The 24,008-nt window shown below is 33.8% G+C and overlaps 2 protein-coding genes and 2 long non-coding RNA genes across 9 annotated transcripts; all 4 read left to right on the top strand.

The window, feature by feature from the left end:
• Nucleotides 1-713: 713 nt before the first annotated feature.
• On the top strand, nt 714-1,858 carry LOC128919841 (mitochondrial import inner membrane translocase subunit Tim17-B-like). Its single transcript, XM_054225305.1, has 2 exons — nt 714-821; nt 1,557-1,858. The coding sequence occupies exon 2, from the start codon at nt 1,568-1,570 to the stop codon at nt 1,757-1,759; it is 192 nt and encodes a 63-aa protein (XP_054081280.1). The 5' UTR covers nt 714-821; nt 1,557-1,567; the 3' UTR covers nt 1,760-1,858.
• A 5,297-nt stretch (nt 1,859-7,155) lies between these two features.
• LOC128919860 (uncharacterized) lies at nt 7,156-9,058 on the top strand. 2 transcript variants are annotated; one of them, XR_008469998.1, is made up of 2 exons: nt 7,156-7,804; nt 8,634-9,058. It is a non-coding gene; the product is annotated as an uncharacterized LOC128919860 (long non-coding RNA). The 2 variants fall into 2 exon arrangements; XR_008469999.1 differs by having other exon boundaries at nt 7,156-7,991.
• A 5,089-nt stretch (nt 9,059-14,147) lies between these two features.
• LOC128919850 (uncharacterized) lies at nt 14,148-16,307 on the top strand. Its single transcript, XR_008469991.1, has 2 exons — nt 14,148-15,052; nt 15,883-16,307. It is a non-coding gene; the product is annotated as an uncharacterized LOC128919850 (long non-coding RNA).
• Nucleotides 16,308-20,951: 4,644 nt separating this feature from the next.
• LOC128919843 (mitochondrial import inner membrane translocase subunit Tim17-B-like) lies at nt 20,952-23,591 on the top strand. Of its 5 annotated transcripts, none has more exons than XR_008469980.1 (2): nt 20,952-22,313; nt 23,145-23,591. XR_008469980.1 is itself a non-coding variant. In XM_054225307.1 (2 exons), exons 1-2 carry the CDS (start codon nt 22,284-22,286, stop codon nt 23,345-23,347), a joined length of 213 nt encoding a protein of 70 aa, XP_054081282.1. In that variant the 5' UTR covers nt 21,598-22,283; the 3' UTR covers nt 23,348-23,538. The 5 variants fall into 5 exon arrangements, 1 of the variants encoding a protein (XP_054081282.1); XR_008469981.1 differs by having other exon boundaries at nt 20,952-22,412; XM_054225307.1 differs by having other exon boundaries at nt 21,598-22,293; nt 23,145-23,538.
• Nucleotides 23,592-24,008: the final 417 nt, after the last annotated feature.

Genomic DNA, 24,008 nt, shown 5'->3' with positions numbered 1-24,008 from the left:
AATCTGTGTAATCAAATTAATCACTCTTGCAGTTCTCTGGTGTGCACATACTTTTGACTACTCGTATTCATTATTTCCTTTGGTCTGTCATATGTCCATCTATTCTAACTATACTTACATCCTTCGCTTAGGAATAGATCAAGATTTACAACTACATAACATTTTATTGTGCTGCAACAACAATATATAAAGCTTTTTCTGTGGAATTTGTAAAACACGTTCAACGTGTAAATACTTGTGTCTATCTCTGTATATAAATTTTGGTTTGTATTTACATTTCTTAAATATTTGCCCCTATTTTCGTTGTCGTTATCGTTTTAATAAGAACGCCTATTTGGCATTACTGTTGGCGTTATCGACATTTATCGAAAATAAATTGAGATTCCCCAATTAGAAACGACTATAGAATTGACATAGAAACAGTCGTTCTTTGTCGTTGCTATAATTGAGAGCGATATAGAAACGACGCGGTTATTTGAAGTGAAGATGAAAATTCCAAATCGGAAACAGTTTGAAATTTTAATTTCTGAAATAGAAAAATATCCTGCATATGCCAACGTTTTTAGAAAAGGGATAAAACCTTTAAATTTCAAATTTTTTGGACGGATATTTCCAAACAATTCAATTAATTTGCAAGAGGAGTTAATAAACAGATACCACAGTCTCCTTTGGAAGAAGCTGTTGCGAATTTAATGCAGTTCGGAAATTAGCTGGACCTCCAGGTATAGTAGTCGGATTAGCCGTAAGCGAGGAGACGCTGGAAGTATCATATATTTTAGAAGAAAGATTGGAGGACGCAGATGCCACCACTACTTCTTTTGGTATACACTTATATACCCAACTTTCCAACATATCACCTATTAAAAAAAAAATTAAAAAAAAAGAAAATTTAAAAGTAAAATTGGGCAGATCGTAAGTGCAACAAGTACAGTGGTACATTTGTTTAGAGTCATTAGGGAATAGCATAAAATCCATTAAGGACTGCTTTAAAGAAGCGTCTCGTTACATAAGAAAGAAGTTTTTATTGGAAAAAGAGCGCCTTAAATTATACTATATAAAATATGTATAGAAATTTCGATAACTTTTCTTTGGCGTTACGATATACGAATTTAGGAACGAAACGACGATAACAACGACAACGGGAATAGGACCGATTTATACCGAAATTATATAAACACGAATACCATTAAATTGTCGCTTCCACTCAAACATAACAATTTTTCAAAAATTGATCCAGTATTTTTCGAAAAATATTTATTTTATTTTTTTTTTAAAACCTCAAATTTGACTTATTATAACTTCTGTTATGTAAGCGTTATCGAAAAATGTACACCATTGAAATAAAAGTAATAGTCTTTTAGTAACTTCATCCTACAACTAATAGTAATGATTTTCACTCAATAAGTATATTTTCGAAATTTGACTGAATTCAAAATTTGAGTAAATTTTTACTTTTTATGGAAATAAAAAAAAATAGTTTAGTCCAATACCTAGCCATGTGTTGTACAGTATAATCGATTACATAAAAAATAAAACGGTGTTATTCTTATTTTTAGGTATACCAGCAATGGCAGGAAGTGCTATAATCGGTGGAGTGTTACTGGCTTTAATTGAAGGAGTTGGAATTTTATTTACCCGTCTTTCTGCAGAACAATTTCGAAATCCTACACCACCAATTGAAGATCCGATAGCACTAGGCGATACTGCACAATCTTTAGGTTTGGGTCAAACCCATCAGCATCAATCACAGTATCAGTGAATACGCGTTGTAATATGTACAGGATTCTTATTTATACATATGCGTTGTAACAAATTTGTGAACCACGTTCATAACGGTGTAAATTTATTTTTAATAGACCATAATATTTAGCAATTGTACAATTTCTGAAAATTACGTTATATTAACATTTAAATAGTCATTTATATTTCAATAGTCATTTGTAATATTCTGATGATTATGTGAAATAAATTTAAATTAAATAATGAGTTTGAACAAAGAAAAACTTAAGCCCAAGGTAACAAAATTAAGGCAAACCACAAACGAAACTATAACCTATATTTAATTCCAATTATTCCAACAGAAAATGTATTATCAAAATAATTTCTTGTAGCACACGAGTCATGAGAGTCTTGTTCACCTAATGGTTGTTTTTAATATCTAAAACTAAACAAGTTAGGTATAGTGTCGCAAAACAAAATGGTCAACGATAAGTTGAGATATCTTAATAAAACTTGGTTTACGTGTTACCTTAAAAGTAAAATTCAGTACATAAAATCATTGCAGGGAAGGGCATCTTTGATTAAAATGTTTTGAAGTTACAAGTTTATTCTACATATTTCATGTAAACTAATAGCGCCATATCAACTAAACCTGTTCAAAATATTTTGTCCTAATAACTTGCCACACGATATGAAAATGAATGAAATGGAATAATAACCACCACATAACCCTCTAAATCCATTAGCTCAGACAGAATACATATGTCGATATGGTTTCCGGAAAGAGAAATATATGGTTTCCACCTCAGCACTTAGCATCATAAACCTCCAAATAACTCGATTTCCTCAAATTCCCTGTGAAAGGACCTGAATATGTATATAGGGCTGAAGAGATGGACCAAGAATTATCGGAGAGAACTGCAATTATTGGTGTTACTTTGAGCAAATTGGGAAATTCTAAAGTTAACGAATTAATCGGGATTAACTTTTATATTTTAAAATTCGCTCAACCACCAGAGGTAACATCCGTCACTAAATACTCCGAAGATTGTAATATTTTTCAAGGTCAAAATTTTAAAGTAAAAATAATTAAACATGGGATTCCATTAGGCGATGATAATATATAACTTCCTCAATGTAACACTCAATGTTAAATGTCGGATTTTGCACTGCGATTGGCTTTGATGTATTATTACTTGAAAACTAAAAAAAAAAAATTTTTTGCTTCTTTGAATTTATCAACTGATTCTAGTTAATTTGGGCGCGCTGAATTCAAAGCTAAATAATCAGTTTGTCTCATCAGCTCTAGTTTTCATGATATAGCCTTTTTATACTTTTTTATTACCCAAATTAATTAGAATCAGTTGATAAATTCAAAGAAGCAAATTGAGTGTTGGCCTGTGTAATTATACCACTTGGTACCATTGTTCAAATTTTTGCATTTCGTGAGACACCAAGCCAATTAAAACGGTGGCGTTTATTTATATGAAATAAACGGTCTTGTAGCCTCTCCACATGAGCAAGTATGATTTGGACTATTGTAAAATCCTTGCGCGAGGATACATTTTTTTTCATTATTACAACGGAATGGAAGGTGAACAGTTGAAGTGAACGCAAGAGCAATTTTCGGTGCCGTGGAAAAGTCTAAATAACATTATTAAACTGAATGCGAAACCGAATTTTTTGTGCATGAAATAAAGACACAGTGTCCTGGCATGGATTGAATGTGTCTTCACTTTTGTGGTTTGCGGAATCTTGTAAAAAAAAGAAAACAAAATTGCTTAAACGTTTTGTTAGTGAACCCAAGTTTATAAAAACAATTTGTGGAAAGAGAAAGGAGAAGGGAGAAAAAAAAACACCACAAAGCGTTATTGTGGATGCGGACAGCCGTACTAAACACGTGCGTAAGCAAATGATTATATGTACAATCAGCTGTTCTCTTACAATTACCAGCTGTGATCAAAGCTGCCATACAGGTTTAATAAATACAGTATACAAAGTTTTATACCCAACTGCATTACCGAACAAACAACAGGTTGCTAACACCCAGTAGAGAAATCGCTAAAAACAAAAAATGGTTGAAACTCAACATGACGTGACGCCGAGAAATAGTTTAAGCACGTTTAGAGTAAATACAATTAAAGAGTTACAAAAGGCTAACTCTCTTGTAAATGAAAGACTTAAAACCTTAGAAGCGATGTGTAATCAATTACACAAAGATAATATAGGGGTCGGCTTTAGTATAGTATCCCCCGATTAGAGTTAATCAGAGTTAAAAAGGGTATGGTTGGAAAGAGGACGATCTCCAGATTACGAATATATATAATAAAGTCTCCTATTATATATATTATAGTTTTCGAGATATTAGCATTTAAAGTTGAAAATTTCACAAATTTTATGTGGCGATATTTCGATTATTACTTAACTTTTAATTTATATAATGCGCTTATTATACACTAACACTTCACTAAATTGTTTCCACATACTTCCACATTACATATTGTACAAACGAATAAAAGTTAATAAAAAATTACATGATTTATAATACATTTATTCCTGTTTCTTGAAAAACCATGATATTGGGTGGACCAGAGTTATTTTCCAAAAGCGCGGCCGAAGACCGCAATTGCAGAAAAAAGCAATACGCGAAAGATTATTATTTTTATTTTCATTTGTTTGGTTATGGCAACACTTGATATCTGTCAACCGCTTTTCTACACAGTGGCGGGTGCGTATCTTAGCTGCTACAAGATAGTGGTCCGAGTCCGAGTCGATGTTAGGACCACGAAGCGTACGCACATCAAAAACACTGGAGATATGTCGTCCATCTATCACAACATGATCGATCTGGTTGTGAGTGATTCGATCCGGGGACAGCCAAGTAGCTTGATGGATTTTCTTATGCTGGAATGTAGTAATACAGACGACCATATTTCGAAGTCGATCAGCCTCAGACCGCTTGGCGATGTTTCGTCATGGAGGCTGGCGATGTTTCCGACTGTTGTGCCACAGACACCTTCTTTACCCACACTAGCGTTGAAATCGCCAAGCACGATTTTGACATCGTGGCGGGGGCAGTGCTCATATGTAAGTTCTAGGCGCTCATGTTCGCCAGCACCTCACCTTGCGCTCACGTATTTCTGCCTCTCTCTTTTTTGTTTTCTCTCTATGTTGTCCTTGCCCACCCTGGCCTTGAAGGCGCCAAGAACGATTTTGATATCGTGGCGGGACAGTTTTCGTATCTATATTCGAGAAGTGAATAAAAATCATCTTTGGTCTCGTCGTCTTTCTCATTCGTCGGAACGTGAGCACAAATTAGACTAATGTTGAGGAATTTAGCCTTGATGAATCCGGAGACGAGTTGGCGATCTTGTTTTACATGGCGGGTCCCAAACCCAAGTCATAACCCTGGTTGAGGAGTAAAGTTGTGTACTATGTTTATATAGCGAGCCGCTTGCTCCAAGACAGACGCCCGCTTACAGCTGGACCTCCTGGTGAACAGACGCTGCGAACCTTGGCGAACCCTTAAACCGAGTAAGTCGGAGTGGTCCCACTAATGCTACTTTTCTCTTAGCCGTGACCCTGAGTTTCAAACCCTGAGTACTGCATCTTGATCAGGGTTGCTCACGTTGCCCAGGATATTTCGCAGAGGTGGTGTACGGAATTACCTAATTTCCAATATATAAGGCGATATATCTGCACTTATAGTAGTGTAGTTTAGTTTACATGTTTTGACTTAGGCTCTTTTAGAATGATACACCATCTCTGTGCCCATTCCACTATTTAATTGATTGAAGATTGGATTCTGTATGTCTTTTCTACTTCATTTTTGCTGTCGTTATGATGCAGCTATCATGAGCAAATGTGGTAATTGTACAGCATATCTTAAGCATATCGTTACTTAGGCATTTTGATAGTGTGATGATTAGTTAAATTGTTCAGCTCTGTTTTATATTGGGGAAATCGTGTATTTTTTTTTTGAAGCTTTCTCTTTTTCTCTATAAGATTCAAAATGTCGGCTTTGTATTTATTATAAAAGTTTTTTCGTTTCAAGACCGGAGAGCTCTTCCATGCCGATTCTTGAATAACTTTCGTAAGTTCATATACTGCATCTTTCAAAATATCAAATATCATTTTTTTAAGATGGAGAAATAGGCCTAATCATTGAATCCGTGTCGATAGAAAAATGGTTCGATACGATCGAAAAATTTTAGGCCGAAATCATTGAAACCGTATCGAAAATAAGATTTACGATCGAAATCTTTGAATCCGCAAAATCGAAATCTATCCCTTGGTGAGTGATTTGCGGAAATTACATTTAAACGAAATGAACTATTAAGAGTTTTTATGTCAACAATTACTGTTGGCGGACTAAATTATATTTTAAATGGGTTTTTTAAAGACAAGAGACAAAAACACACTAACAAAAATTAATATAAGGTGTTCAAAAGCGAAATAATGTTTTCCTCCGAAATCGCGATAGAATTTTCTCAAAGATCCTCAGGCGAATTGAATTATTTTTGGGAAGATATTTCGTAATAGTTAAACGATGTAGGCTCTCCAATCCAGGACGAAACTGGATGAAAGAAAATGTAAAATTACGTGTATATATTTTGGGTTATAAAAGTAATTTATTTATATTTTGAAACTGATTTTAAGTTTGAAGCAAAAAAAATTGCAAATACGTACAACGTATGTCTAAAACACGTGGTGTTCCCTTCATCTAAGTTCATTCAGTGAGGAGGTCAGTTTTTTTAAACGAAGCAAAAATAACAGAAAATTTAATTGATCAAATTTGTCGATGAAAGTCGATGAAACAGTTGTACGTTCTTACTTTGTGGTAAATAAGTTTTTCGACGATATCAATGATTGCATCGATCTAAAATCTTTATCGTATCGAAATCGAATTCGATCGAATATAAACATTTTAGTTCTATGTGCTAAAAAAATTTTTCAGGTCTGACTATCATATGAACGGTCAAATGATTCACATTGTTCTTGCACAAATTGTTCCAAAACGAATAATACAGTTATGTCAACATATATAAAACGACAAAAAAAATTACTGTTATTAATAAGCAATGCACAAGAAACTGAACCACAAAACAAAAATACAGATGTCGTTGCTCGTCATCAGCTTTTGTTTAACTTATACATTCCTTGATAAGTAAGATCGCCAAATGTTAGTGAAAATCAAAAAGAAGAATGTGTGAAACAAATGAAATTACTATGTAATAGCAAGTACACCAGTTGTTCAGTAGCTTCTTCACTCATGTATGAGTAGATATTTGCTGAAAATACATGGCTTTGAATGTGAGTGGACATCACCACCGTATTTGAAGCATGTTAATCATGTGAATCTGTGTAATCAAATTAATCACTCTTGCGGTTCTCTGATGTGCACATACTTTTGACTACTGGTATTCATTATTTCCTTTGGTCTGTCATATGTCCATCTATTCTAACTATACTTACATCCTTCGCTTAGGAATAGATCAAGATTTACAACTACATAACATTTTATTGTGCTGCAACAACAATATATAAAGCTTTTTCTGTGGAATTTGTAAAACACGTTCAACGTGTAAATACTTGTGTCTATCTCTGTATATAAATTTTGGTTTGTATTTACATTTCTTAAATATTTGCCCCTATTTTCGTTGTCGTTATCGTTTTAAACCAAATAAGAACGCCTATTTGGCATTACTGTTGGCTTTATCAACATTTATCGAAAATAAATTGAGATTCCCCAATTAGAAACGACTATAGAATTGACATAGAAACAGTCGTTCTTTGTCGTTGCTATAATTGAGAGCGATATAGAAACGACGCGGTTATTTGAAGTGAAGATGAAAATTCCAAATCGGAAACAGTTTGAAATTTTAATTTCTGAAATAGAAAAATATCCTGCATATGCCAACGTTTTTAGAAAAGGGATAAAACCTTTAAATTTCAAATTTTTTGGACGGATATTTCCAAACAATTCAATTAATTTGCAAGAGGAGTTAATAAACAGATACCACAGTCTCCTTTGGAAGAAGCTGTTGCGAATTTAATGCAGTTCGGTAATTAGCTGGACCTCCAGGTATAGTAGTCGGATTAGCCGTAAGCGAGGAGACGCTGGAAGTATCATATATTTTAGAAGAAAGATTGGAGGACGCAGATGCCACCACTACTTCTTTTGGTATACACTTATATACCCAACTTTCCAACATATCACCTATTAAAAAAAAAAATAAAAAAAATGGAAGATTAAAATTGTTGGGCAGATCGTAAGTGCAACAAGTACAGTGGTACATTTGTTTAGAGTCATTAGGGAATAGCATAAAATCCATTAAGGACTGCTTTAAAGATGCGTCTCGTTACATAAGAAAGAAGTTTTTATTGGAAAAAGAGCGCCTTAAATTATACTATAAAAATATGTATAGAAATTTCGATAAGTTTTCTTTGGCGTTACGATATACGAATTTAGGAACGAAACGACGATAACAACGACAACGGGAATAGGACCGATTTATACCGAAATTATATAAACACGAATACCATTAAATTGTCGCTTCCACTCAAACATAACAATTTTTCAAAAATTGATCCAGTATTTTTCGAAAAATATTTATTTTATTTTTTTTAAAACCTCAAATTTGACTTATTATAACTTCTGTTATGTAAGCGTTATCGAAAAATGTACACCATTGAAATAAAAGTAATAGTCTTTTAGTAACTTCATCCTACAACTAATAGTAATGATTTTCACTCAATAAGTATAGTTTAGAAATTTGACTGAATTCAAAATTTGAGCAAATTTTTACTTTTTATGAAAATAAAAAAAAAATAGTCTAGTCCAATACCTAGCCATGTGTTGTACAGTATAATCGATTACATAAAAAATAAAACGGTGTTATTCTTATTTTTAGGTATACCAGCAATGGCAGGAAGTGCTATAATCGGTGGAGTGTTACTGGCTTTAATTGAAGGAGTTGGAATTTTATTTACCCGTCTTTCTGCAGAACAATTTCGAAATCCTACACCACCAATTGAAGATCCGATAGCACTAGGCGATACTGCACAATCTTTAGGTTTGGGTCAAACCCATCAGCATCAATCACAGTATCAGTGAATACGCGTTGTAATATGTACAGGATTCTTATTTATACATATGCGTTGTAACATATTTGTGAACCACGTTCATAACGGTGTAAATTTATTTTTAATAGACCATAATATTTAGCAATTGTACAATTTCTGAAAATTACGTTATATTAACATTTAAATCTTATATTTCAATAGTCATTTGTAATATTCTGATGATTATGTGAAATAAATTTAAATTAAATAATGAGTTTGAACAAAGAAAAACTTAAGCCCAAGATAACAAAATTAAGGCAAACCACAAACGAAACTATAACCTATATTTAATTCCAATTATTCCAACAGAAAATGATCAAAATAATTTCTTGTAGCACACGAGTCATGAGAGTCTTGTTCACCTAATGGTTGTTTTTAATATCTAAAACTAAACAAGTTAGGTATAGTGTCGCAAAACAAAATGGTCAACGATAAGTTGAGATATCTTAATAAAACTTGGTTTACGTGTTTACCTTAAAAGTAAAATTCAGTACATAAAATCATTGCAGGGAAGGGCATCTTTGATTAAAATGTTTTGAAGTTACAAGTTTATTCTACATATTTCATGTAAACTAATAGCGTCATATCAACTAAACCTGTTCAAAATATTTTGTCCTAATAACTTGCCACACGATATGAAAATGAATGAAATGGAATAATAACCACCACATAACCCTCTAAATCCATTAGCTCAGACAGAATACATATGTCGATATGGTTTCCGGAAAGAGAAATATATGGTTTCCACCTCAGCACTTAGCATCATAAACCTCCAAATAACTCGATTTCCTCAAATTCCCTGTGAAAGGACCTGAATATGTATATAGGGCTGAAGAGATGGACCAAGAATTATCGGAGAGAACTGCAATTATTGGTTTTACTTTGAGCAAATTGAGAAATTCTAAAGTTAACGAATTAATCGGGATTAACTTTTATATTTTAAAATTCGCTCAACCACCAGAGGTAACATCCGTCACTAAATACTCCGAAGATTGTAATATTTTTCAAGGTCAAAATTTTAAAGTAAAAATAATTAAACATGGGATTCCATTAGGCGATGATAATATATAACTTCCTCAATGTAACACTCAATGTTAAATGTCGGATTTATGGTTTCCACCTCAGCACTTAGCATCATAAACCTCCAAATAACTCGATTTCCTCAAATTCCCTGTGAAAGGACCTGAATATGTATAAAGGGCTGAAGAGATGGACCAAGAATTATCGGAGAGAACTGCAATTATTGGTTTTACTTTGAGCAAATTGAGAAATTCTAAAGTTAACGTATTAATCGGGATTAACTTTTATATTTTAAAATTCGCTCAACCACCAGAGGTAACATCCGTCACTAAATACTCCGAAGATTGTAATATTTTTCAAGGTCAAAATTTTAAAGTAAAAATAATTAAACATGGGATTCCATTAGGCGATGATAATATATAACTTCCTCAATGTAACACTCAATGTTAAATGTCGGATTTTGCACTGCGATTGGCTTTGATGTATTATTACTTGAAAACTAAAAAAAAAAAATTTTTTGCTTCTTTGAATTTATCAACTGATTCTAGTTAATTTGGGCACGCTGAATTCAAAGCTAAATAATCAGTTTGTCTCTATCAGCTCTAGTTTTCATGATATAGCCTTTTTATACTTTTTTATTACCCAAATTAATTAGAATCAGTTGATAAATTCAAAGAAGCAAATTGAGTGTTGGCCTGTGTAATTATATCACTTGGTACCATTGTTCAAATTTTTGCATTTCGTGAGACACCAAGCCAATTAAAACGGTGGCGTTTATTTATATGAAATAAACGGTCTTGTAGCCTCTCCACATGAGCAAGTATGATTTGAACTATTGTAAAATCCTTGCGCGAGGATACATTTTTTTTTTCATTATTACAACGGAATGGAAGGTGAACAGTTGAAGTGAACGCAAGAGCAATTTTCGGTGCCCTGGAAAAGTCTAAATAACATTATTAAACTGAATGCGAAACCGATTTTTTTGTGCATGAAATAAAGACACAGTGTCCTGGCATGGATTGAATGTGTCTTCACTTTTGTGGTTTGCGGAATCTTGTAAAAAAAAAGAAAACAAAATTGCTTAAACGTTTTGTTAGTGAACCCAAGTTTATAAAAACAATTTGTGGAAAGAGAAAGGAGAAGGGAGAAAAAAAAACATCACAAAGCGTTATTGTGGATGCGGACAGCCGTACTAAACACGTGCGTAAGCAAATGATTATATGTACAATCAGCTGTTCTCTTACAATTACCAGCTGTGATCAAAGCTGCCATACAGGTTTAATAAATACAGTATAGAAAGTTTTATACCCAACTGCATTACCGAACAAACAACAGGTTGCTAAAACCCAGTAGAGAAATCGCTAAAAACAAAAAATGGTTGAAACTCAACATGACGTGACGCCGAGAAATAGTTTAAGCACGTTTAGAGTAAATACAATGAAAGAGTTACAAAAGGCTAACTCTCTTGTAAATGAAAGACTTAAAACCTTAGAAGCGATGTGTAATCAATTACACAAAGATAATATAGGGGTCGGCTTTAGTATAGTATCCCCCGATTTCAGAGTTAAAATGGGTATGGTTGGAAAGAGGGCGATCTCCAGATTACGAATATATATAATAGGAGACTAATAGTTTTCGAGATATTCGCATTTAAAGTTGAAAATTTCACAAATTTTATGTGGCGATATTTCGATTATTACTTAACTTTTAATTTATATAATGCGCTTATTATACACTAACACTTCACTAAATTGTTTCCACATACTTCCACATTACATATTTTACAAACGAATAAAAGTTAATAAAAAATTACATGATTTTTAATACATTTATTCCTGTTTCTTGAAAAACCATGATATTGGGTGGACCAGAGTTATTTTCCAAAAGCGCGGCCGAAGGCCGCAATTGCAGAAAAAAGCAATACGCGAAAGATTATTATTTTTATTTTCATTTGTTTGGTTATGGCAACACTTGATATCTGTCAACCGCTTTTCTACACAGTGGCGGGTGCGTATCTTAGCTGCTACAAGATAGTGGTCCGAGTCCGAGTCGATGTTAGGACCACGAAGCGTACGCACATCAAAAACACTGGAGATATGTCGTCCATCTATCACAACATGATCGATCTGGTTGTGAGTGATTCGATCCGGGGACAGCCAAGTAGCTTGATGTATTTTCTTATGCTGGAATGTAGTACTACAGACGACCATATTTCGGGCCCCGGCGAAGTCGATCAGCCTCAGACCGTTTGGCGATGTTTCGTCATGGAGGCTGGCGATGTTTCCGACTGTTGTGCCACAGACACCTTCTTTACCCACACTAGCGTTGAAATCGCCAAGCACGATTTTGACATCGTGGCGGGGGCAGTGCTCATATGTATGTTCTAGGCGCTCATGTTCGCCAGCATCTCAAGCTCCTTGCGCTCACGTATTTCTGCCTCTCTCTTTTTTGTATTCTCTCTATGTTGTCCTTGCCCACCCTGGCCTTGACGGCGCCAAGAACGATTTTGATATCGTGGCGGGACAGTTTTCGTATCTATATTCGAGAAGTGAATAAAAATCATCTTTGGTCTCGTCGTCTTTCTCATTCGTCGGAACGTGAGCACAAATTAGACTAATGTTGAGGAATTTAGCCTTGATGCGGATAGTGGCGATTCACTCGTTCACAGGTGTGAATCCGGAGACGAGTTGGCGATCTTGTTTTACATGGCGGGTCCCAAACCCAAGTCATAACCCTGGTTGAGGAGTAAAGTTGTGTACTATGTTTATATAGCGAGCCGCTTGCTCCAAGACAGACGCCCGCTGGACAGCTGGACCTCCTGGTGAACAGACGCTGCGAACCTTGGCGAACCCTTAAACCGAGTAAGTCGGAGTGGTCCCACTAATGCTACTTCTCTCTTATCCGTGACCCTGAGTTTCAAACCCTGAGTACTGCGTCTTGATCAGGGTTGCTCACGTTGCCCAGGATATTTCGCAGAGGTGGTGTACGGAATTACCTAATTTCCAATATATAAGGCGATATATCTGCACTTATAGTAGTGTAGTTTAGTTTACATGTTTTGACTTAGGCTCTTTTAGAATGATGCACCATCTCTGTGCCCATTCCACTATTTAATTGATTGAAGATTGGATTCTGTATGTCTTTTCTACTTCATTTTTGCTGTCGTTATGATGCAGCTATCATGAGCAAATGTGGTAATTGTACAGCATATCTTAAGCATATCGTTACTTAGGCATTTTGATAGTGTGATGATTAGTTAAATTGTTCAGCTCTGTTTTATATTGGGGAAATCGTGTATTTTTTTTGAAGCTTTCTCTTTTTCTCTATAAGATTCAAAATGTCGGCTTTGTATTTATTATAAAAGTGTTTTCGTTTCAAGACCGGAGAGCTCTTCCATGCCGATTCTTGAATAACTTTCGTAAGTTCATATACTGCATCTTTCAAAATATCAAATATCATTTTTTTAAGATGGAGAAATGGGCCTAATCATTGAATCCATGTCGATAGAAAAATGGTTCGATACGATCGAAAAATTTTAGGCCGATATCATTGAAACCGTATCGAAAATAAGATTTACGATCGAAATTTTTCATCAGGCGAATTGAATTATTTTTGGGAAGATATTTCGTAATATTTAAACGATGTAGGCTCTCCAATCCAGGACGAAACTGGATGAAAGAAAATGTAAAATTACGTGTATATATTTTGGGTTATAAAAGTAATTTATTTATATTTTGAAACTGATTTTAAGTTTGAAGCAAAAAAAATTGCAAATACGTACAACGTATGTCTAAAACACGGGGTGTTCCCTTCATCTAAGTTCATTCAGTAAGGAGGTCAGTTTTTTTAAACGAAGCAAAAATAACAGAAAATTTAATTGATCAAATTTGTCGATGAAAGTCGATGAAACAGTTGTACGTTCTTACTTTGTGGAAAATAAGTTTTTCGACGGAATCAATGATTGCATAAAAAATTGCATCGATCTAAAATCTTTATCGTATCGAAATCGAATTCGATCGAATATAAACATTTTAGTTCTATGTGCTAAAAAAATTTTTCAGGTCTGACTATCATATGAACGGTCAAATGATTCACATTGTTCTTGCACAAATTGTTCCAAAACGAATAATACAGTTATGTCAACATATATAAAACGACAAAAAAATTACTGTTATTAATAAGCAATGCACAAGAAACTGAACCACAAAACAAAAATACAGATGTCGTTGCTCGTCATCAGCTTTTGTTTTACTTATACATTCCTTGATAAGTAGGATCGCCAAATGTTAGTGAAAATCAAAAAGAAGAATGTGTGAAACAAATGAAATTACTATGTAATAGCAAGTACACCAGTTGTTCAGTAGCTTCTTCACTCATGTATGAGTAGATATTTGCTGAAAATACATGCCTATGAATGTGAGTGGACATCACCACCGTATTTGAAGCATGTTAATCATGTGAATCTGTGTAATCAAATTAATCACTCTTGCAGTTCTCTGGTGTGCACATACTTTTGACTACTGGTATTCATTATTTCCTTTGGTCTGTCATATGTCCATCTATTCTAACTATACTTACATCCTTCGCTTAGAAATAGATCAAGATTTACAACTACATAACATTTTATTGTGCTGCAACAACAATATATAAAGCTTTTTCTGTGGAATTTGTAAAACACGTTCAACGTGTAAATACTTGTGTCTATCTCTGTATATAAATTTTGGTTTGTATTTACATTTCTTAAATATTTGCCCCTATTTTCGTTGTCGTTATCGTTTTAAACCAAATAAGAACGCCTATTTGGCATTACTGTTGGCTTTATCAACATTTATCGAAAATAAATTGAGATTCCCCAATTAGAAACGACTATAGAATTGACATAGAAACAGTCGTTCTTTGTCGTTGCTATAATTGAGAGCGATATAGAAACGACGCGGTTATTTGAAGTGAAGATGAAAATTCCAAATCGGAAACAGTTTGAAATTTTAATTTCTGAAATAGAAAAATATCCTGCATATGCCAACGTTTTTAGAAAAGGGATAAAACCTTTAAATTTCAAATTTTTTGGACGGATATTTCCAAACAATTCAATTAATTTGCAAGAGGAGTTAATAAACAGATACCACAGTCTCCTTTGGAAGAAGCTGTTGCGAATTTAATGCAGTTCGGTAATTAGCTGGACCTCCAGGTATAGTAGTCGGATTAGCCGTAAGCGAGGAGACGCTGGAAGTATCATATATTTTAGAAGAAAGATTGGAGGACGCAGATGCCACCACTACTTCTTTTGGTATACACTTATATACCCAACTTTCCAACATATCACCTATTAAAAAAAAAAATAAAAAAAAATGGAAGATTAAAATTGTTGGGCAGATCGTAAGTGCAACAAGTACAGTGGTACATTTGTTTAGAGTCATTAGGGAATAGCATAAAATCCATTAAGGACTGCTTTAAAGATGCGTCTCGTTACATAAGAAAGAAGTTTTTATTGGAAAAAGAGCGCCTTAAATTATACTATAAAAATATGTATAGAAATTTCGATAAGTTTTCTTTGGCGTTACGATATACGAATTTAGGAACGAAACGACGATAACAACGACAACGGGAATAGGACCGATTTATACCGAAATTATATAAACACGAATACCATTAAATTGTCGCTTCCACTCAAACATAACAATTTTTCAAAAATTGATCCAGTATTTTTCGAAAAATATTTATTTTATTTTTTTTAAAACCTCAAATTTGACTTATTATAACTTCTGTTATGTAAGCGTTATCGAAAAATGTACACCATTGAAATAAAAGTAATAGTCTTTTAGTAACTTCATCCTACAACTAATAGTAATGATTTTCACTCAATAAGTATAGTTTAGAAATTTGACTGAATTCAAAATTTGAGCAAATTTTTACTTTTTATGAAAATAAAAAAAAAATAGTCTAGTCCAATACCTAGCCATGTGTTGTACAGTATAATCGATTACATAAAAAATAAAACGGTGTTATTCTTATTTTTAGGTATACCAGCAATGGCAGGAAGTGCTATAATCGGTGGAGTGTTACTGGCTTTAATTGAAGGAGTTGGAATTTTATTTACCCGTCTTTCTGCAGAACAATTTCGAAATCCTACACCACCAATTGAAGATCCGATAGCACTAGGCGATACTGCACAATCTTTAGGTTTGGGTCAAACCCATCAGCATCAATCACAGTATCAGTGAATACGCGTTGTAATATGTACAGGATTCTTATTTATACATATGCGTTGTAACATATTTGTGAACCACGTTCATAACGGTGTAAATTTATTTTTAATAGACCATAATATTTAGCAATTGTACAATTTCTGAAAATTACGTTATATTAACATTTAAATCTTATATTTCAATAGTCATTTGTAATATTCTGATGATTATGTGAAATAAATTTAAATTAAATAATGAGTTTGAACAAAGAAAAACTTAAGCCCAAGATAACAAAATTAAGGCAAACCACAAACGAAACTATAACCTATATTTAATTCCAATTATTCCAACAGAAAATGATCAAAATAATTTCTTGTAGCACACGAGTCATGAGAGTCTTGTTCACCTAATGGTTGTTTTTAATATCTAAAACTAAACAAGTTAGGTATAGTGTCGCAAAACAAAATGGTCAACGATAAGTTGAGATATCTTAATAAAACTTGGTTTACGTGTTTACCTTAAAAGTAAAATTCAGTACATAAAATCATTGCAGGGAAGGGCATCTTTGATTAAAATGTTTTGAAGTTACAAGTTTATTCTACATATTTCATGTAAACTAATAGCGTCATATCAACTAAACCTGTTCAAAATATTTTGTCCTAATAACTTGCCACACGATATGAAAATGAATGAAATGGAATAATAACCACCACATAACCCTCTAAATCCATTAGCTCAGACAGAATACATATGTCGATATGGTTTCCGGAAAGAGAAATATATGGTTTCCACCTCAGCACTTAGCATCATAAACCTCCAAATAACTCGATTTCCTCAAATTCCCTGTGAAAGGACCTGAATATGTATATAGGGCTGAAGAGATGGACCAAGAATTATCGGAGAGAACTGCAATTATTGGTTTTACTTTGAGCAAATTGAGAAATTCTAAAGTTAACGAATTAATCGGGATTAACTTTTATATTTTAAAATTCGCTCAACCACCAGAGGTAACATCCGTCACTAAATACTCCGAAGATTGTAATATTTTTCAAGGTCAAAATTTTAAAGTAAAAATAATTAAACATGGGATTCCATTAGGCGATGATAATATATAACTTCCTCAATGTAACACTCAATGTTAAATGTCGGATTTATGGTTTCCACCTCAGCACTTAGCATCATAAACCTCCAAATAACTCGATTTCCTCAAATTCCCTGTGAAAGGACCTGAATATGTATAAAGGGCTGAAGAGATGGACCAAGAATTATCGGAGAGAACTGCAATTATTGGTTTTACTTTGAGCAAATTGAGAAATTCTAAAGTTAACGTATTAATCGGGATTAACTTTTATATTTTAAAATTCGCTCAACCACCAGAGGTAACATCCGTCACTAAATACTCCGAAGATTGTAATATTTTTCAAGGTCAAAATTTTAAAGTAAAAATAATTAAACATGGGATTCCATTAGGCGATGATAATATATAACTTCCTCAATGTAACACTCAATGTTAAATGTCGGATTTTGCACTGCGATTGGCTTTGATGTATTATTACTTGAAAACTAAAAAAAAAAAATTTTTTGCTTCTTTGAATTTATCAACTGATTCTAGTTAATTTGGGCACGCTGAATTCAAAGCTAAATAATCAGTTTGTCTCTATCAGCTCTAGTTTTCATGATATAGCCTTTTTATACTTTTTTATTACCCAAATTAATTAGAATCAGTTGATAAATTCAAAGAAGCAAATTGAGTGTTGGCCTGTGTAATTATATCACTTGGTACCATTGTTCAAATTTTTGCATTTCGTGAGACACCAAGCCAATTAAAACGGTGGCGTTTATTTATATGAAATAAACGGTCTTGTAGCCTCTCCACATGAGCAAGTATGATTTGAACTATTGTAAAATCCTTGCGCGAGGATACATTTTTTTTTTCATTATTACAACGGAATGGAAGGTGAACAGTTGAAGTGAACGCAAGAGCAATTTTCGGTGCCCTGGAAAAGTCTAAATAACATTATTAAACTGAATGCGAAACCGATTTTTTTGTGCATGAAATAAAGACACAGTGTCCTGGCATGGATTGAATGTGTCTTCACTTTTGTGGTTTGCGGAATCTTGTAAAAAAAAAGAAAACAAAATTGCTTAAACGTTTTGTTAGTGAACCCAAGTTTATAAAAACAATTTGTGGAAAGAGAAAGGAGAAGGGAGAAAAAAAAACATCACAAAGCGTTATTGTGGATGCGGACAGCCGTACTAAACACGTGCGTAAGCAAATGATTATATGTACAATCAGCTGTTCTCTTACAATTACCAGCTGTGATCAAAGCTGCCATACAGGTTTAATAAATACAGTATAGAAAGTTTTATACCCAACTGCATTACCGAACAAACAACAGGTTGCTAAAACCCAGTAGAGAAATCGCTAAAAACAAAAAATGGTTGAAACTCAACATGACGTGACGCCGAGAAATAGTTTAAGCACGTTTAGAGTAAATACAATGAAAGAGTTACAAAAGGCTAACTCTCTTGTAAATGAAAGACTTAAAACCTTAGAAGCGATGTGTAATCAATTACACAAAGATAATATAGGGGTCGGCTTTAGTATAGTATCCCCCGATTTCAGAGTTAAAATGGGTATGGTTGGAAAGAGGGCGATCTCCAGATTACGAATATATATAATAGGAGACTAATAGTTTTCGAGATATTCGCATTTAAAGTTGAAAATTTCACAAATTTTATGTGGCGATATTTCGATTATTACTTAACTTTTAATTTATATAATGCGCTTATTATACACTAACACTTCACTAAATTGTTTCCACATACTTCCACATTACATATTTTACAAACGAATAAAAGTTAATAAAAAATTACATGATTTTTAATACATTTATTCCTGTTTCTTGAAAAACCATGATATTGGGTGGACCAGAGTTATTTTCCAAAAGCGCGGCCGAAGGCCGCAATTGCAGAAAAAAGCAATACGCGAAAGATTATTATTTTTATTTTCATTTGTTTGGTTATGGCAACACTTGATATCTGTCAACCGCTTTTCTACACAGTGGCGGGTGCGTATCTTAGCTGCTACAAGATAGTGGTCCGAGTCCGAGTCGATGTTAGGACCACGAAGCGTACGCACATCAAAAACACTGGAGATATGTCGTCCATCTATCACAACATGATCGATCTGGTTGTGAGTGATTCGATCCGGGGACAGCCAAGTAGCTTGATGTATTTTCTTATGCTGGAATGTAGTACTACAGACGACCATATTTCGGGCCCCGGCGAAGTCGATCAGCCTCAGACCGTTTGGCGATGTTTCGTCATGGAGGCTGGCGATGTTTCCGACTGTTGTGCCACAGACACCTTCTTTACCCACACTAGCGTTGAAATCGCCAAGCACGATTTTGACATCGTGGCGGGGGCAGTGCTCATATGTATGTTCTAGGCGCTCATGTTCGCCAGCATCTCAAGCTCCTTGCGCTCACGTATTTCTGCCTCTCTCTTTTTTGTATTCTCTCTATGTTGTCCTTGCCCACCCTGGCCTTGACGGCGCCAAGAACGATTTTGATATCGTGGCGGGACAGTTTTCGTATCTATATTCGAGAAGTGAATAAAAATCATCTTTGGTCTCGTCGTCTTTCTCATTCGTCGGAACGTGAGCACAAATTAGACTAATGTTGAGGAATTTAGCCTTGATGCGGATAGTGGCGATTCACTCGTTCACAGGTGTGAATCCGGAGACGAGTTGGCGATCTTGTTTTACATGGCGGGTCCCAAACCCAAGTCATAACCCTGGTTGAGGAGTAAAGTTGTGTACTATGTTTATATAGCGAGCCGCTTGCTCCAAGACAGACGCCCGCTGGACAGCTGGACCTCCTGGTGAACAGACGCTGCGAACCTTGGCGAACCCTTAAACCGAGTAAGTCGGAGTGGTCCCACTAATGCTACTTCTCTCTTATCCGTGACCCTGAGTTTCAAACCCTGAGTACTGCGTCTTGATCAGGGTTGCTCACGTTGCCCAGGATATTTCGCAGAGGTGGTGTACGGAATTACCTAATTTCCAATATATAAGGCGATATATCTGCACTTAAAGTAGTGTAGTTTAGTTTACATGTTTTGACTTAGGCTCTTTTAGAATGATGCACCATCTCTGTGCCCATTCCACTATTTAATTGATTGAAGATTGGATTCTGTATGTCTTTTCTACTTCATTTTTGCTGTCGTTATGATGCAGCTATCATGAGCAAATGTGGTAATTGTACAGCATATCTTAAGCATATCGTTACTTAGGCATTTTGATAGTGTGATGATTAGTTAAATTGTTCAGCTCTGTTTTATATTGGGGAAATCGTGTATTTTTTTTGAAGCTTTCTCTTTTTCTCTATAAGATTCAAAATGTCGGCTTTGTATTTATTATAAAAGTGTTTTCGTTTCAAGACCGGAGAGCTCTTCCATGCCGATTCTTGAATAACTTTCGTAAGTTCATATACTGCATCTTTCAAAATATCAAATATCATTTTTTTAAGATGGAGAAATGGGCCTAATCATTGAATCCATGTCGATAGAAAAATGGTTCGATACGATCGAAAAATTTTAGGCCGATATCATTGAAACCGTATCGAAAATAAGATTTACGATCGAAATTTTTCATCAGGCGAATTGAATTATTTTTGGGAAGATATTTCGTAATATTTAAACGATGTAGGCTCTCCAATCCAGGACGAAACTGGATGAAAGAAAATGTAAAATTACGTGTATATATTTTGGGTTATAAAAGTAATTTATTTATATTTTGAAACTGATTTTAAGTTTGAAGCAAAAAAAATTGCAAATACGTACAACGTATGTCTAAAACACGGGGTGTTCCCTTCATCTAAGTTCATTCAGTAAGGAGGTCAGTTTTTTTAAACGAAGCAAAAATAACAGAAAATTTAATTGATCAAATTTGTCGATGAAAGTCGATGAAACAGTTGTACGTTCTTACTTTGTGGTAAATAAGTTTTTCGACGGAATCAATGATTGCATAAAAAATTGCATCGATCTAAAATCTTTATCGTATCGAAATCGAATTCGATCGAATATAAACATTTTAGTTCTATGTGCTAAAAAAATTTTTCAGGTCTGACTATCATATGAACGGTCAAATGATTCACATTGTTCTTGCACAAATTGTTCCAAAACGAATAATACAGTTATGTCAACATATATAAAACGACAAAAAAATTACTGTTATTAATAAGCAATGCACAAGAAACTGAACCACAAAACAAAAATACAGATGTCGTTGCTCGTCATCAGCTTTTGTTTTACTTATACATTCCTTGATAAGTAAGATCGCCAAATGTTAGTGAAAATCAAAAAGAAGAATGTGTGAAACAAATGAAATTACTATGTAATAGCAAGTACACCAGTTGTTCGGTAGCTTCTTCAGTCATGTATGAGTAGATATTTGCTGAAAATACATGCCTATGAATGTGAGTGGACATCACCACCGTATTTGAAGCATGTTAATCATGTGAATCTGTGTAATCAAATTAATCACTCTTGCAGTTCTCTGGTGTGCACATACTTTTGACTACTGGTATTCATTATTTCCTTTGGTCTGTCATATGTCCATCTATTCTAACTATACTTACATCCTTCGCTTAGAAATAGATCAAGATTTACAACTACATAACATTTTATTGTGCTGCAACAACAATATATAAAGCTTTTTCTGTGGAATTTGTAAAACACGTTCAACTAGTAAATACTTGTGTCTATCACTGTATATAAATTTTGGTTTGTATTTACATTTCTTAAATATTTGCCCCCATTTTCGTTGTCGTTATCGTTTTAAACCAAATAAGAACGCCTATTTGGCATTACTGTTGGCGTTATCGACATTTATCGAAAATAAATTGAGATTCCCCAATTAGAAACGACTATAGAATTGACATAGAAACAGTCGTTCTTTGTCGTTGCTATAATTGAGAGCGATATAGAAACGACGCGGTTATTTGAAGGAATATTTGAAGTGAAGATGAAAATTCCAAATCGGAAACAGTTTGAAATTTTAATTTCTGAAATAGAAAAATATCCTGCATATGCCAACGTTTTTAGAAAAGGGATAAAACCTTTAAATTTCAAATTTTTTGGACGGATATTTCCAAACAATTCAATTAATTTGCAAGAGGAGTTAATAAACAGATACCACAGTCTCCTTTGGAAGAAGCTGTTGCGAATTTAATGCAGTTCGGTAATTAGCTGGACCTCCAGGTATAGTAGTCGGATTAGCCGTAAGCGAGGAGACGCTGGAAGTATCATATATTTTAGAAGAAAGATTGGAGGACGCAGATGCCACCACTACTTCTTTTGGTATACACTTATATACCCAACTTTCCAACATATCACCTATTAAAAAAAAATTAAAAAAAAAGAAAATTTAAAATTAAAATTGGGCAGATCGTAAGTGCAACAAGTACAGTGGTACATTTGTTTAGAGTCATTAGGGAATAGCATAAAATCCATTAAGGACTGCTTTAAAGATGCGTCTCGTTACATAAGAAAGAAGTTTTTATTGGAAAAAGAGCGCCTTAAATTATACTATATAAAATATGTATAGAAATTTCGATAACTTTACTTTGGCGTTACGATATACGAATTTAGGAACGAAACGACGATAACAACGACAACGGGAATAGGACCGATTTATACCGAAATTATATAAACATGAATACCATTAAATTGTCGCTTCCACTCAAACATAACAATTTTTCAAAAATTGATCCAGTATTTTTCGAAAAATATTTATTTTATTTTTTTTAAAACCTCAAATTTGACTTATTATAACTTCTGTTATGTAAGCGTTATCGAAAAATGTACACCATTGAAATAAAAGTAATAGTCTTTTAGTAACTTCATCCTACAACTAATAGTAATGATTTTCACTCAATAAGTATATTTTCGAAATTTGACTGAATTCAAAATTTGAGCAAATTTTTACTTTTTATGGAAATAAAAAAAAATAGTTTAGTCCAATACCTAGCCATGTGTTGTACAGTATAATCGATTACATAAAAAATAAAACGGTGTTATTCTTATTTTTAGGTATACCAGCAATGGCAGGAAGTGCTATAATCGGTGGAGTGTTACTGGCTTTAATTGAAGGAGTTGGAATTTTATTTACCCGTCTTTCTGCAGAACAATTTCGAAATCCTACACCACCAATTGAAGATCCGATAGCACTAGGCGATACTGCACAATCTTTAGGTTTGGGTCAAACCCATCAGCATCAATCACAGTATCAGTGAATACGCGTTGTAATATGTACAGGATTCTTATTTATACATATGCGTTGTAACATATTTGTGAACCACGTTCATAACGGTGTAAATTTATTTTTAATAGACCATAATATTTAGCAATTGTACAATTTCTGAAAATTACGTTATATTAACATTTAAATCTTATATTTCAATAGTCATTTGTAATATTCTGATGATTATGATTATGTGAAATAAATTTAAATTAAATAATGAGTTTGAACAAAGAAAAACTTAAGCCCAAGATAACAAAATTAAGGCAAACCACAAACGAAACTATAACCTATATTTAATTCCAATTATTCCAACAGAAAATGATCAAAATAATTTCTTGTAGCACACGAGTCATGAGAGTCTTGTTCACCTAATGGTTGTTTTTAATATCTAAAACTAAACAAGTTAGGTATAGTATCGCAAAACAAAATGGTCAACGATAAGTTGAGATATCTTAATAAAACTTGGGTTACGTGTTTACCTTAAAAGTAAAATTCAGTACATAAAATCATTGCAGGGAAGGGCATCTTTGATTAAAATGTTTTGAAGTTACAAGTTTATTCTACATATTTCATGTAAACTAATAGCGTCATATCAACTAAACCTGTTCAAAATATTTTGTCCTAATAACTTGCCACACGATATGAAAATGAAT

This window comes from Zeugodacus cucurbitae, chromosome 2 (genome assembly GCF_028554725.1).
Source record: "Zeugodacus cucurbitae isolate PBARC_wt_2022May chromosome 2, idZeuCucr1.2, whole genome shotgun sequence".
NCBI classification, from domain to species: domain Eukaryota; kingdom Metazoa; phylum Arthropoda; class Insecta; order Diptera; family Tephritidae; genus Zeugodacus; species Zeugodacus cucurbitae.
Note: the sequence above shows the minus strand (reverse complement) of the source record. Positions and strands in the feature narration are given on the sequence as shown.